The sequence below is a fragment of the Zootoca vivipara genome, chromosome 5 (genome assembly GCF_963506605.1).
Source record: "Zootoca vivipara chromosome 5, rZooViv1.1, whole genome shotgun sequence".
NCBI classification, from domain to species: Eukaryota; Metazoa; Chordata; class Lepidosauria; order Squamata; family Lacertidae; genus Zootoca; species Zootoca vivipara.
The window spans coordinates 69,015,041-69,029,402 of record NC_083280.1 but is presented as its reverse complement, the minus strand read 5'-3'; the positions used below and the strand labels follow the sequence as shown (position 1 = coordinate 69,029,402).

General features: G+C 46.2%; 1 protein-coding gene across 2 annotated transcripts in view; it reads left to right on the top strand.

The window, feature by feature from the left end:
* The first annotated feature begins 13,696 nt into the window (after positions 1-13,696).
* The window catches only part of MCU (mitochondrial calcium uniporter), an 81,235-nt gene continuing 80,569 nt past the window's right edge, over positions 13,697-14,362 (top strand). For both annotated transcript variants that reach the window (XM_035137412.2, XM_035137413.2), the window contains exon 1: positions 13,697-13,913. In XM_035137412.2, coding sequence (XP_034993303.2) covers positions 13,767-13,913 — 147 coding nt within the window. In that variant the 5' untranslated portion in view covers positions 13,697-13,766. The remainder of the gene's footprint in view (positions 13,914-14,362) is intronic.

Here is a 14,362-nt window from a genome sequence, read left to right as displayed (position 1 = left end):
AGGCCTGAGGCAAAGCCGGAGAGGTGGCGGAGCAGCAGCAGTGCCTGGAGATCGTCTTTGTGTCGGCCGAACAGGATCAGCAGCGCTGGCAAGAAGCCACGCGGGCCATGCAGTGGCTGGGGCTCCCCTTCGCCGACAAGCGCCGGAAGGTGGGCACTGCAGAGCGGAACAGAGTCCTAGTGCCCCTGTTCTGCTCGCTTACCTCCCTGCTCTCCCCTGAGCAGCACGGCTGGCGGAGGGAAAAGGGAGGCCGCCGTGCAGCTTCCCCACTTGCTGGGGCGCCCCTCAGCGCCCCGCACCACTAGAATCAATGGGCGAGCCATGCCTGGTCAGGAAGCCAAGAGTCCAAGGGCCAGGAAACCAGGAGTCAGGAAACCAGGAGTCAGGAAGCCAAAGCACAGCTAGGTGGGTAGCGTGTTACTGTGCACAAGAGATCATAGCAATACAAGGAAGTACTTGTATTTGACTACTTGGTTTGAGACTGCCGTATATGTTGTCTCTAAGCCTGAAAGCAGGGAAGCCAGAAGTCTGACGGATGGATTTAGAGAAGGCAAAAAAGATTGTGGTGGTGGTATATGACTCATCAAATTGGCCTGGTTCTTATCCCCTTTCTCCAGCAGGGAGCCATAGAACAGATGGCAAAGGCAGAGGAAGTGAATAAAAGCAGATAGTGATTAAGCTTTTTTAAAAATGTAATAAATAAATACTTTCCATATTAACAGCAGCTAAATGTGTCACGAGCTCTTCCTACAACCGGGGGGGGGGGGCGCAATCTGGGGCCATGAACATCCATGGGATGTGGCTCCTGTTATTTTTGCAAGTACAAATGTGGCATTAAACATTTCTTGAAACAGTACATGATCACATTTGGATGGAGGTGATGGTTGTGTACATCCATTCGGGAAAGAGTAGACATGTGGCTTTGGGCATGTGGCTTACAACCAGCGATCCACCACACCTCTCATGACGAATATGCCCATTCATGTTTCTGCCTGACCTTTCCATGAATGACTCTTAAGGTGTCTCACTGTAACATGTGAAACAGTGAGTTGAAAATAAATAAAAAGTGTGGAACAGTCAGCATAAGAACAAACTCATTAGCGACCAAAAAAAACTTGACAAAATACAATTAAGTCATCCCAAAGCCAAGTTCTGGCCATGCACCAGAAAGAGTATGTGGCACAATTTGCACTTTCATGGAACCTCACGTTCAATACTATTTGAGCCTGCACATACTGCTTGGTTTCCAGTTGCTGCATGTCCTGTAACTTCCTCCTGAAATCCTGTAACTTTTTATACAACATATATTCCAGGTGTTGTTGCTTTTTTTGGGGGGGGGGACACACAAACACAACAACCTTATTTTGTTGAGGTGTAGTGCAGCACTTCCCCTCCAGCCAGTGTTAACACTGAGGAAGCTTTGCAGAACACCTAATAAAGAGGAACAATGACAACCCAGTATGAATCCATCACCAATGCAATATTATTGCATCAGGGACATGGTGCGGAATACACCTCCACCAGTCTGAAGACAGAGGGTGGGTGGGTGGGGTGAGGAACTGACAATCAAAAGGGTTTTCCTTGTTGAACCAAGTGCACCTGCATCCCGAATTCAAATGCAGTGCTGGAAGTGGGAGTATTGAATAAACGGGATGATTTGTTTGGGAGAACGAAGGATGCAGCTAGGCCAAACAACGGGATGTGGGTGGTGCTGTGGTCTAAACCACTGAGCCTAGGGCTTGCCAATCGGAAGGTCGGTGGTTCGAATCCCCATGACGGGGTAAGCTCCCGTTGCTCGGTCCCAGCTTCCGCCAACCTAGCAGTTTGAAAGCACATCAAAGTGCAAGTAGATAAATAGGTACCGCTACAGCGGGAAGGTAAACGGCGTTTCCGTGCGCTGCTCTGGTTTCGCCAGAAGTGGATTAGTCATGCTGGCCACATGACCTGGAAAAACTGTCTGCGGACAAACGTCGGCTCCCTCGGCCAGTAAAGTGAGATGAGTGCAGCAACCCCAGAGTTGTTCGCAACTTAACTGTCAGGGGTCCTTTACCTTTTAGGCCAAACAACACCTGTAGAAAGAATTCAGGTTGCTTTAGGCCTTCCTGAAAAGAAGTGGGGTGGTAGTTCACCCCACTTTCAGCACAGTTCAACTGATGGGCATGCACACACCCTGACCCCATTTGCTATGCAATGTCTTCTAAGAACCAACACAAAAGACAGATTCAGACTACAGCTTACCTAGTGATCCCAAGGCTTGCATTCCATTAACAGGGTTCCAGACCATTCACCACTCCATTGTTACCCTAATAAACCTTCCAGCCCCCATTGCTGTATTAGAAAATCTCCCTTAATGGAACGTGTTACTGGTGTCAGTTTTGGCAGCTTAATTTCCCATGATGTGCATGCAAATTTGTCCTAATGCATTGAGCATAGTCATAAAGAAACGGTTCAGCTCTTTATTCACGTCGTACTTTTCCCGCATGGGACTCTATGAATGCATACTTGTCTCCCAGTTCTCTTGCTGCTGTGAAACCCATCCTTCTGGGTGCTCTTCTGAGCCCTGAATTCCCTATCAGTTGGTGAATCAGCTTAACACGTTGTGAGGAAAATAAGACATCATTTAAAGTTTTGGGGTTTTTTTTGTGTGAATTTGGCTGTGCTCTGCTGGAACTGATACTGCACGTCCACAGACGTAGCTGGAGGAAAAATAACCAGTTCCTGCACTACAGAGCTCTGCTGTTGAGGGACTTTAACAAAGTATTAGGAACGAGAACTAAACTCCAGTTTCCAGGTGCTTTTGGTTTTGTTTTAAACTGAAGCAAGTATTGCAAATACGTGCTGAGAAAATAACATGTTTTGTAAACTACACACAAGTAGGTTTGCCATTCTGAGGCTGTCTTTGTGATAACGTTTCCCATCAGGGGTTCCAACTTGAATAAAATAGTGGGAGGGGGCAGGTAATCCCTGTCCCACATCATTGATCACATGATGGGGTGCACCCACGCTATTTTAATAGCAATCCCCATCAACTTTGGGGGCCCCGGGCCCCTCAAATATTTTGTTTTGAGGCAACAGCCCCTAGGAGTTGGCTCCTATGTCTCCCATTGTGAAAAGTGTGCCCATTGAGCTCTCTTAAAGAGAGTTTGGTTTTATCATGGAAAAGGGATCGATGGCAATCCTGTCTATGGATAAAGAAATTCAATAATAAAAAAACTTTCTATACTTCAAAAGTGTTAACGACACTGCTGAGAGTGCCCTGCTCCTTCTAAATGATCGCTGCACTTCAGATGGAGTGGGAATGGAGATATCCAGCAAGGCGCGAGACTTAATTATTGAAGCGAAGCCTCAATGTCAGTGGCACTTCAAAATGAGAAGAGAGGAAAAAAATACCTACTGGTAGGAAGAGACTTATAAATATTCCGCAAACCACAACAGACTTTAAATACTGTGGGGTGTGCGAGAGTTTCAAATGAAATTGCTGAATCTCTGCTTAACCTTTGTCTTTCTCCACTGAGGCAAACATGAAAGGGAATCAGCAATTTTTTGCCTCCACTTAAAATAATACAGCAAATCATTTTCATTCTGATCTTCACTTTACCACCTTTCTGTTCACCTGGATGCCTACTGAGAATAGGATTTTAATAGTCCTGTCCTTCTATAAATTAGATAGATGTCATACTAGATTTACATACCAGACTGCTGATCAGCGTCTCCATAGCAGAGTTAAGAGAACTTGATCTTGGCCTCTTACTTTTTGTAAGAGTTTAATGCCACGGCTATACTGTTCACGTTGGATAACATGGCAGGGATCCCCCGACTCACACACGTACTCATTATTAAAGAGTATAACCTGGTATATATCAGTGTACCTCCTGATCTAGCAAGAGCGATCTCTTAAGCAGACCCAGGCATGGACCACCCTTTTGGATCCAGTGCTCACATTTATTTCTCCTCCTCCTGAATGGCAGCCTGTACAGCAAACCTCCCCTCCCCTCGGCCTAATTTGCATGTTCAGAAACCCACAAGAATGGACAGGACCCTGATGCTGGCTCAATCAGTTATCTAGTCATCAACAAGTCACAGTGAAGTCTAAGCCAGATAGTTGCATTACTAGCCATTGTTGGTGGGTTAAAATAAAAATAAAATACAACTTTCATTCTGCCGAATTTGTAGATGAAACTCTAGGTGCCCAACAAGACTAATCAGAAATTAAACTTATGAGAAGAGTGATTTTATGTCCACAATAACATTAGGCTGTGTTCCTACAGCAAGAGAGAAACCCAGCAGAAATCTAAAATAAAAACCAACTCTGCAGTAAAGTTATTTTTTTTAAAAGTGGACTAAATATTTTCACAGCTGGTTCCTTATTTCTGATGGGGATTTGGGATCTATCGTGTGTTCTTATCATCAAGGTTTATGGATTTGACCCTGTTGAGGGGTCACTTCTTTTTGAACTGTTCACAAGATTGCAGGCTATTTCTTCAAGCTCTCTCTCTTGACTTTCCCAAAGGAAGGATATAAGACCATCTTAGCCTTGATTCAATTTACTCCCTCCTGTGCCTGTAGGAACAGTTTGCTGCACCAAAGGACATAGTTGCTGGCACCAGAATGCCAGCTGCTGCTTTTGGCCTAAATTCTATCCCCGAAAGACACAATTCTTGAACGTGTCCATCATTACACTATTAACAGCTAGATTGCTGGCAGACCAACAGCTAGATTGACTAACCTTCGTTATCTGTTGGTTAGATTAACCAAGGCTTCAGTTGATCTCAACACATTTATTTGGAAGCAAATCACCTCCATTTTTAGAGGAAGCAAGCTTCCACTAAAAGAGTTGGAAGTAAAGGACAAGTACAACTGAAATAAATAGGACTTGTTTCTATACAAGGAGCCCTGTTGGATCAGACCAGAACTCCCTCTCGCCCAGGTTTCTGTTTCCTGCGGTGGCCAATTGCACGCTTCAAAGAAGGCCATGAATGGTATAATACATAACTCCTTTATATTAACTATAGTTACTTGTCAGGCTTGGTATCTGTCAGTCTTTCAGGTGCCCAAAGACTCATTGCTTTTGCTGGCTCACTTTTGGACGATGAAAGAAAGAAAGAAAAACAAGTATTTCTTAGGCATACTTATTTGTCCTGAGCACACCCAGCCCAAGGAGGACAAATGGTTGGCCGTTTAATTCTTTATTGACAAAGCAAGAACTCACAGTAGTTCCTGAGGTGCACTAAACACACACACACACACACACACACACACACACACACACACACACACTTCTGGTAGCTAAGTAGCTGACACCCCTCCAAGCTGGAGCAACAGTGTGGCCACACCCAAACTTAAGTCCATGCTCTGATGGCGAGAGCACAAGCAACCTGCAACTTCTCCTACATGGAAGTTGTTGCCATGCCTGCCTCTTCAAGCCCCTCCTGGTCCTAGGAGACCGTGGGAATGGAGAGAATGCTGACTTCCTCCAGCTCCAACTCTTCCCTGTGTCCTGCACCTCTTCCCCCTTACAGGACAGTTGTCAGTTGATGGCCTTGTACTATCTGTGGTGGCAGGGCCGTCTCTAGGCCCGGGTCCGGTGGTGCGGGGCGCCGGGGCGCCAAGCCACCAGGGGCGCCGCTGCGCCCGCTGAGAGGTGCGGCGGAGGCCGCCCCAGGCGCGCCTCTCAGCTGTTCAGCAGCTTCAGGCCACTCTCCAGAGGCGTGCGGGCCTGGGGCTGCCTCCGCCGCGCGCAGGGGCGTTGCAACAGGGGACAGGCAGCGCCCCCTGGCCCAGAGCCGGCCCTACGGCCAGGCTGGGTTGTGCAGGGCTCTGGCCCCCCAGGCGGCAGCCGCGCTGCGCCCGCCCGCCGCGCTGGGAAACGGGGCGGGGTGGGGGCACCGGAGGGATTCGTCGCGCCACGGCGCCAGGGCACCAGGTATGCTTAAGATGGCCCTGTGTGGTGGCTGGGTAGAAAGGGCATGACAAGTGGCACTTGTTAAAATTTCCCCTTCTCTCCACAAGTGTTCAAGATCCTGGGCACCCTACAGCTGTCTGATGGTGTCTTCACCTGTCTCCCTCCTCCTCCTCCTTCTTAAAAGTGACTTACAGGCTTTTGCAAGTCATTCTCAAATGAAAGCCATGGCAATCAGGAAATGGTTTAGGTATGCCTGAAAATAAAGCCAATATACTAAACCTTGTTGCCCCACCGGTAAGTAATGTTGAGCCATTTTCAAGAGGCTCAACATTTCAAGAGGCAAAGGCTTCTCAGAGACAGACATGTAATAATCCCTTCCACAATATTTTTTAGCCACAGGGATGCTCGTAGGTAGGAGCGCTCCTTTTGCTTCAAAGCACAATATGAGAAGGAGCGATGGTGCTGTTTCAGGACGAGTTTACCTAGACACTGCATGCTAGGAAAGCTTGATAAAGATATATAGGAATGCGAGCAATAATTCAGGAGACAATAAACACTTTGGAAGCCAAATAACATTTAGGCGGCACTCGTTAATCAGAGCCTGATGCAAAGCAAAAGAAGAAGAATGGTTCATATTCTTTTTGCACTCCTATAACAGTTACAGCTCTCTTTATCTTAATCTGTAGTGTGATACAATCAAGATGACAAATGCTTATGTGATTGTTCTATATGATCTTGATCATTATTTCCATTTATTTGTTTACTATGGAAGTTAAAAAGACACTTCCTGGCTCGGTCTTTTGTCAATGCTATAGCAAATTTTGTTGGGCCAACACAGGAGCTAGAACTGGTAGCCACTGGGAGTGGTAGAGCAGAAGGCAAATAAGAGCAGCAATGGGTGGATACAGAGCCAGTGACAAGCAGAGTCACCTGTCGACATGTTGTGAGTCATAAGGCAAGTGAGGCACTGCCTGAGGGGTGGGGCTGTGGCCCATTTGCCCGAATGGGTTTGATGATGCTACTGGTCCCTATAAACACTTGCTGATTGGTCTGATCCACATACCAAAACTTGATTTGTTGTCCCATCAGCTTCACTCCTGGGCTTGTCAGCCAGAGACACTGACGTGATCTCAGGAAGACACGTATGCCAGTGTTTTTAGATAGCATGCTTGCCAGTGCTTTTAGGTAAGAAAGCCTTCTATGGTGCAAATTATCTTACCAAGTGGATGTAAGCACAGAGAGGGATTATATTGTGAACCGCCCTAAGACCTGCAGGTATAGGGTGGTATATAAATTCAATTAAAATAATAATAATGATAATGCTTTCCAGAACACACGACCAACTCCAAAATATACTAGCAAATTCTCCCTGAAGCAGAGATGGCTGAGGTCATACCCTTTGTGTCCTGCAAAAGCAGGAAGCGAGAATTTCCTCCATTTTACAAGAAAGCCTCCATGCAAAATGAACACTGTAATTCATCTTCATCAGAAAACCAATCATCTGGATTTCTCATTAAAAGCAGGGGGAAGGCATAAACCCAGCTGCTTCTCATCCAAATATTTTATTTCATTCACAGCCATATTAGTACATGTGGGAACTGCTTGTACACACTCGTTTTCTTTTTCTTTTCTTTTCTTTTTTTAATCAATTACTTTAATATATCAACTCTGGGGTGAATTCCAAAAATAAAACGGATGTTCATGTTTCCAGATTGCATCGGGCTTTGTTTTGTTTTTTAAACTGCTACAACTCAAAATGAGAAAAATATCCTTCTAAGAAAAGTCAGCCAACTGAGAAGCCTTTCAAGGAATTGTTATGCACTTCAGATCACCCATCTAGCCTGCACACAGGGAGTGTTATAAAAAAAATGGCACTGGTGAAGAAACTGAGGCTCTCCAAGCCTCACTGTCAGCCGAGGAGGCTTTTCTGAATGGCTCTGCATTCAGCAGAGAATGGGATGGATCAAAGAGGATGAAAGTGATGTTAAACCTCTTGGCTCCATATCTTCGGTCTATGGGGAGACAGGACTACTGCAGAGAAGACCCAAGACCCCAAAAATGCATTTAATAAAATAATTATTATTTTTATAAGGATCGCAATCTTAGTGATTGTGCTACATTTAAGGCATTGTCTTTTTTCTTATAAGAGGTTCTTAAAAAACAGCTAGCATGCTTTGCTTACTGCTCCTATAACCTGCTTGATTTTACAAACGATTGCCTAATTTTAGGTAGCAGTGGGTAGGAAACAGAAATGAATGCACTAAAATGCTCTTGAATTTTCACAAGGACTTTTTTTTTAAAAAAAATGGCGAACTGATGTGGAAATGTTTAGAACAGAAGATTTGAAAAATAAGAAAATGAGAGAAACAGAAAGTGCACAATTTCACTCATCCCTAACTGCCTATCACATGCTGTGCTGTTATGTGATAATGATGATCAGATAAAAATGTCCCCATGAATTGAGGTTTTTTTTGGGGGGGATAACCACTTTGCAGTATGTTTGGTTGTTTCTGCAGTCAAGGGGTATATACCTTTTAATGAAATAAATCAATAAATGAATTGTAATGACTTGTAAAATACCTCTCTGCTTACACATTGCAGTTGCTTGTCAAGCCCATACTGTGCTTGTGTACGGTAACTTATTCCTGCGAAACTTGAGTACAGGTATAATTTTGAAACTTCCCCTGATCGCTTGCTTATTTATTGCACTTCCTCTTCCTCGGAAGGAGCTTCTACTTCTGCAAATTCCATCTTCTAACCAACAAACTGCCTGGTTGCTGGAGGGCTTTTCATTGCGACTCTTCGTTTTCTGCTCATACTGCTGGTGACCCCATCTCCACACCCCAGGCTTTGCAGTGCATTTATCTGTTTCCTCTGTGCTGCAACCGCCTCCCAGCATGAGTTGCAACCGAGTCACTAAATTTGCTGCACCAAGTAAGCAGTGCAGCAGGAACAGCTTATAACAAAATTATGCTTCTTTAAGAGAGTTGTGATTACTGCAATTCTTGCACAGATGTTTCCCCAGTGGTCCCTGCAGCTGTTTGTGCATAGGACTGTATTACTCCACCAGATGTTTTGGATTACAACTCCCATCAGTCCCAGTCAGCATGGGGAAAGAAATAGCATAAAGATGTGTGGGACATGAAGTTTGTGCAAACCGCCTGCAACCCCTCTGTTGTTTTCCCCAAATACACAGTTTGAGTTCCCTCATACAGTGGTTCTCAAAAAGTGCAGTAGGCTTTTCTTGAAGTCAGTCCACTGTAGATTTCATATGTATACATCTAACTGGGTGCAAAGATCTCTGTATGCTTTGATGAGTTTGGCAGAAGGGGCAGCAGAGTTTAAAAGAAGAGTTTTTAAAAAACTGTATTAATGGGAAGACCCCATTCAGTGGTTAACATTCCATGACCAGGTCTGTAGAAGTTTCAGAATTATCTTTGGGGAATGAAATCCTAACCCAACACCCCAGAAGGGATGTCCCATTAATAGAAGGGGCCTGAGGAGAGGAAGAAAGCATGCAAATTTCTTAATCTCAGGTAGAAAGCTGGAGAGGCAAAGACATCTCAAGTGCCACAGAGCCTCAATTTTGAAGTTAGGCTCTACTCTTATGATGCTAAGAAGGTAACTGCTGCTTCCACTGGGGAAAAAGACTTTTTACCCATTCTCCTTCTCTGGAAAACCGAAGCACTAGCTATTTTCCTGATCCTTGTTTCTTTCGCCAGCTACAGAATAGTAACCAGTGGATGGAAAGTTGAATGAGCCCATAATGCACAGCAGAATTTCTTACAGACATTCCAGGGTTTGTGTGGCTTTTTAAGGGCTGCATTACTCTAGCAGAAAGTTGTTGGGGGCCACATTCCTTTACCTTTTTATCCCTCCCAATTGCACAAGAGGTGAAAAGAACTCAGTGATCCCAGCAGAAGGAATTTTAAAAAGGTAAATGCAGGTAAGCCTTACCTTGCAGCTAGTTAAAGCCCCAAACTTCAAAAGAAGCAACTGTTTCTGTAAAACTGCAAGTATACAGTTGCAAAATGCATCCTCATTCATTGTTACATATTTGCAAGGAACACATGTCTGTTGATATACAGTTACCCCTCTGCCTTGATTTTCTTGCACAAGGTATAAAAAGATCGGGAATGAGAATTTTATTCCAGAGTTGCAATACCTTATTCATCATATCCATTGCTATTATGGATTTTAAATTATTTTTATGCTGGTTTTTTATTTTTAATTGATGTTACTGCATCCTTATGACTGGGTTTTATGTTTACTCCTATATCTGTCTGCTTGGAGGTAAGTCATAGTGAGCTAAATAGAGCTTAGGGCTCACATAAGTGGATAGAGGATCACAGTCAAATTGTTGTTTGCCACATATTTTTAAAAGCCTCCAGTGATGGGGCTGACTATGAATTGAAATAAAAAGTTCAAAAGGAACTGAGAATAAACAGAGGAACTTTCTAGTGTTTTCCCCCAATATCAATCAATCAATCAATCAATGTTATAAAACCAGTGTTGTAGAAATATTGCTGGAAGTATTCTACTTCAGTGGGCTAATTTTAGTAATAACGATAACAACAACAATAATTTTTATCCTGCTCATCTGGCTGGGTTGCCCTAGATACTCAGGGAGGCTTCCAACAGATATAAAAACATAATAAAATGTCAAACATTAAAAACTTTCTGATACAGGGCTGTCTTCAGGTGTCTATGTAAAGTTCTATAGTTGTTTATCTATTTGTTTATCTTTTTGACATCTGATGGGAGGGTGGAACAACAGAAAAGGCCCTCTTGTCTGGTTCCCTATAGTTTCACTTCTCGCAGTGAGGAACCTAGGGTTGCCAAATTTCAAAAAGTAAAAACCAGGACACCCCAAAAGTCCCTCCCCTACAAAAACACCAAAACCCCCGCAATTTTTCGATTGACTTGCCTAAGATCCAGGACAAAGTGCCACCTCTTGGAAATTTCCCCAGGACGTCAATTCCTCCTTTGAAATCCCAGTAATGTCCGGACGTATGGCAGCCCTTGGAAATCGCCAGAAGGCCTTCGGATTTGGATCTCAGTGTCCAGGCTGAAAAATGAGGGTGGAAATGTTCATTCAAGTAGACTTGTATTATCCAAAGGCTTAGGGCACAAAGCAACATTTCCATATGTCGTTTTTATTTTATATCATATTTACTCCAAGTTACTCAAAGTGGAGCACACAATTTTCTCCCACTCCATTTTACCTTCATAACCCAGTGAGGTAGGTTAGGCTGAAAGGTTACCCAGTGAACTTAACACAGCTGAGCAGGGATTTGTACTCTGGTACTCCTAGGCCCTAGTCTGACCTTCTCACCATTACACCACATTGGTTCTCAGCATCATGAACAGTGTTTTGAGTAGGGATAGTTTGCATGATGCCTGCATCCCTTCTACTTTTTGGGGTCCTGGATACAGCTAGGGTTAAAATCTAATGTGGGATTCCATTGTTGTAATGGTCAGTCAAGCTTATTTGGCCATAGTTACTTTCATCAGTATCACAAAAGTAGTGCTCTGGCTGAGAGCTGAGCCAAAGGCAGGCAGCAACTAGAGAGACAGAGTCATGCTTGATTCCAAGACTGTGACTATGGGGGAAGCAAGTGCTAATACTATGAGCACCCCCATTTTAGGCTTGGGTTGCATATATAGAATAGAATAGTAATTTATTCGCCAAATACTTACATACTTGGAATTTGCTTTGGCTAATTTTACAGTGTAAACGTACTTTATACGAAATATCTGTTAAATATCTGTGTGAGGACCTGAGTGTGCAGAACACTATTTCTAGCAAAGAGGAGCCACTCCGACTGCGCCTGGAGTTTTTGCCTTCTGTCCCTGTAGTGACTTCAGAACAGGTTGAGGTGGTTGTTGGTGCCTCTGGCGCCGAGTGAATTGCTCTAGTTGATAATGCTTGGCTTTGCTATAAAAATGATTCAGGTCGTTTGCCAATTTTTGACTCTCCGGAGCAGAAGAAGATGTTCTCTTATATTCAGTAAAAGAAGATGTTCTCTTATATTCAGAAATGTTCTGTAAATTCTTCCGAAGAGTAGCCGAGACATGTTTGAGAATTGAGAACGAATCATAGGTTCGTTGTGTCACCATAATCTCCTTGTCAGTGCGCTCCTACCTTGGTTGTACAACTTTATATATGTATGTATGTGTAATGTGTGAGAGTGTGAGGGTAAACAAACAAACAAACCATAAGTCATAAAGACACCACATTCTCTGCTGTCCCTCATTCCAAGGAAACCAGACCCTGGGCACATGCCTGGAATCCCTCACCTCTCAGAGTTTGGAATGACATGCAACAATATTTACATTACATTTACATTGGAATGACATCCTGGCCAGGTCAGTGGTGGGTAAGTCAACTGCCCTATGGCTGACTCAGTAAACAGTGACTTGGGCAGGCCTGTTCTGTGAACCGACAAATGGACTAATGTTCTTGTTCGCCACACTTCTGTCTACTCCGTCTAGAAGCCAAATTCCACAATGTATTAGAGTAATTTAAATGCTATTACACCAGCAATATCGCCTTGAATTATGTTTTGTTGCTTGTCTCTGGCATTTTTGTATTGTTTTATTTTGCTATGGCTGTATGCTAATGCAATAAAGATTTGATTTAATTTTGAACACAATGGCAGCCACAAGTTCTATTGCCAGGAGGGAGTCAGTCCCATTGAACTCAATGGCCGGCAGTAGAATTGCACACTTCGATTAGAACCCATCTCTTAATCTGAAATTAAACAGGCACTCCCTGCCAGATTCTAGATATTCTTAAGAGCGGCACTGTTAGGCTTCCCTTTTCTTGATTTTGCAGCTGGTATGCAGAATTCTGTGAGACTGTAGACTTAAACTCCGTGGCGGCTCCTTTATATATCTCACGATGGGAGGTCCCCTCTGGGGCAGAGCAACGCCTTTCCATTCTGCCGCCTGCCAACAAGCCTTCCTGCCGCCACAACCTCCCGGGATGGACGTGTGGCTCCCCTGCTCCTCCTCCCGCCCTTTGCTGCTCCGAACTCTTCCGAGGAGAAAAGCGTGGGCGACTCCTTCGAGGGAGCCAGGGAGTGGATCCAGCAAAACGAGGCATTTCGCGCATTCTGCACCAAAAGGGCGAGACCGAAATGCCTTCATAAGCAACCTGACGGCGTTTGGGACAAAGTACAATCTAAGAAGGCAGGCAAAACGCCACCAAAAGAAAAGCCACCACCTGACTTCTTTTTCTGGCTGCATTTATGCATTTGATCTTCGCGTTTGCCGAGCGCTTTACCCAATAGCCAGGAATCAAACAGCAGCCAAGGGCGGGATTTCCCATCGGCGCAACCTTCACTACGTCTACTCAGAAGTAATTCCTACTGAATTCAATGGGGGTGAGGTCAGGACTGCAGCCTAAACCCTTGAGGATTCCTCGGTAGCTATCCCAAGGTTGGGATCGCAACACCCACTTTTTACGCGTCTCCACAAGGCACCCCCTCAGCCTCTACCTGAGCCCGGCGCGCCTCTTCAGAAGCCGCCCGGTTCGCGCTCAATTATCCCTCCCTGTTTCCACCTCCCCAGTTGACTGACAGCTCACGAGGCGCCTTGTCCCACCCTCCCTTCATAGCTCCTCGGCGGCGATTGGCGGCGGCGGCACGGGGGGCGGGCTTGGCCGGGGATTGACACGCCATGCCCGCGCCCTCTAGCGAGGGCGGAGCCGCGCGATTGGCTGTTTCCGTGTGTGTGTGCGCGCGCGCGCGCTCGGGGAGTGGCGGCGGCGGCGGCGGCGGTGGTGGGGACTCTTCCCCGCCCCCTTCCAGCAACCCCGCAGCGCTGCCTGCCGGAGAGCGGGGCGGCTTCCAGTTGAGAGATGGCGGCCACCGCGGGCAGATCGCTGCTGCTGCTCCTCCTCTCGAGGACCCCCGGCGGTGGCGGAGGAGGAGCGGCGCTGACAGCCGCCGGCTGCTTCCCGGGGCTGGGGAGGCACCGTCAGCAGCAACAGCAGCAGCACAGGACGGTGAGTGTCCCCCTCGTCCGGGCGGAGGCCGGGGACGAGACGGGAGCGGGACGGCAGGACAGGTATTGCGAGGGCTAGCGAGGAGGAGCAGGAGGGACGGACTCAGCCGCCCGGCCGCTGCCCTTCCTGTGAGGCGCTTGGGGTGTTCGGGGACGCCGCCGCCCGTCGGAGCCTCCTGGCTCTCCCCTCCTCCAGGGCAGCCCAGCCCTTTCCCAGGGTCCGCCCCGCCAGCGGAGGGACCGCCCGCCCGGGAGCAAAGGCGACCCCTTCATCCCTCCTCCCCGTTGGGTTTCCCTGGGCGCTTTCGTGCCTCTCCTCCCGCTCAGCAGCGGCGCCTTGGACAGATCAATGCACCTAGCGCGGCTGGCAGGCTGGCAAGGGAGAGCGAGAAGGCGCTGCAGGCTGCGGCGTGCAGGGGCAAAGAGGCGGAGGAGGGAGACGCCGTTGCT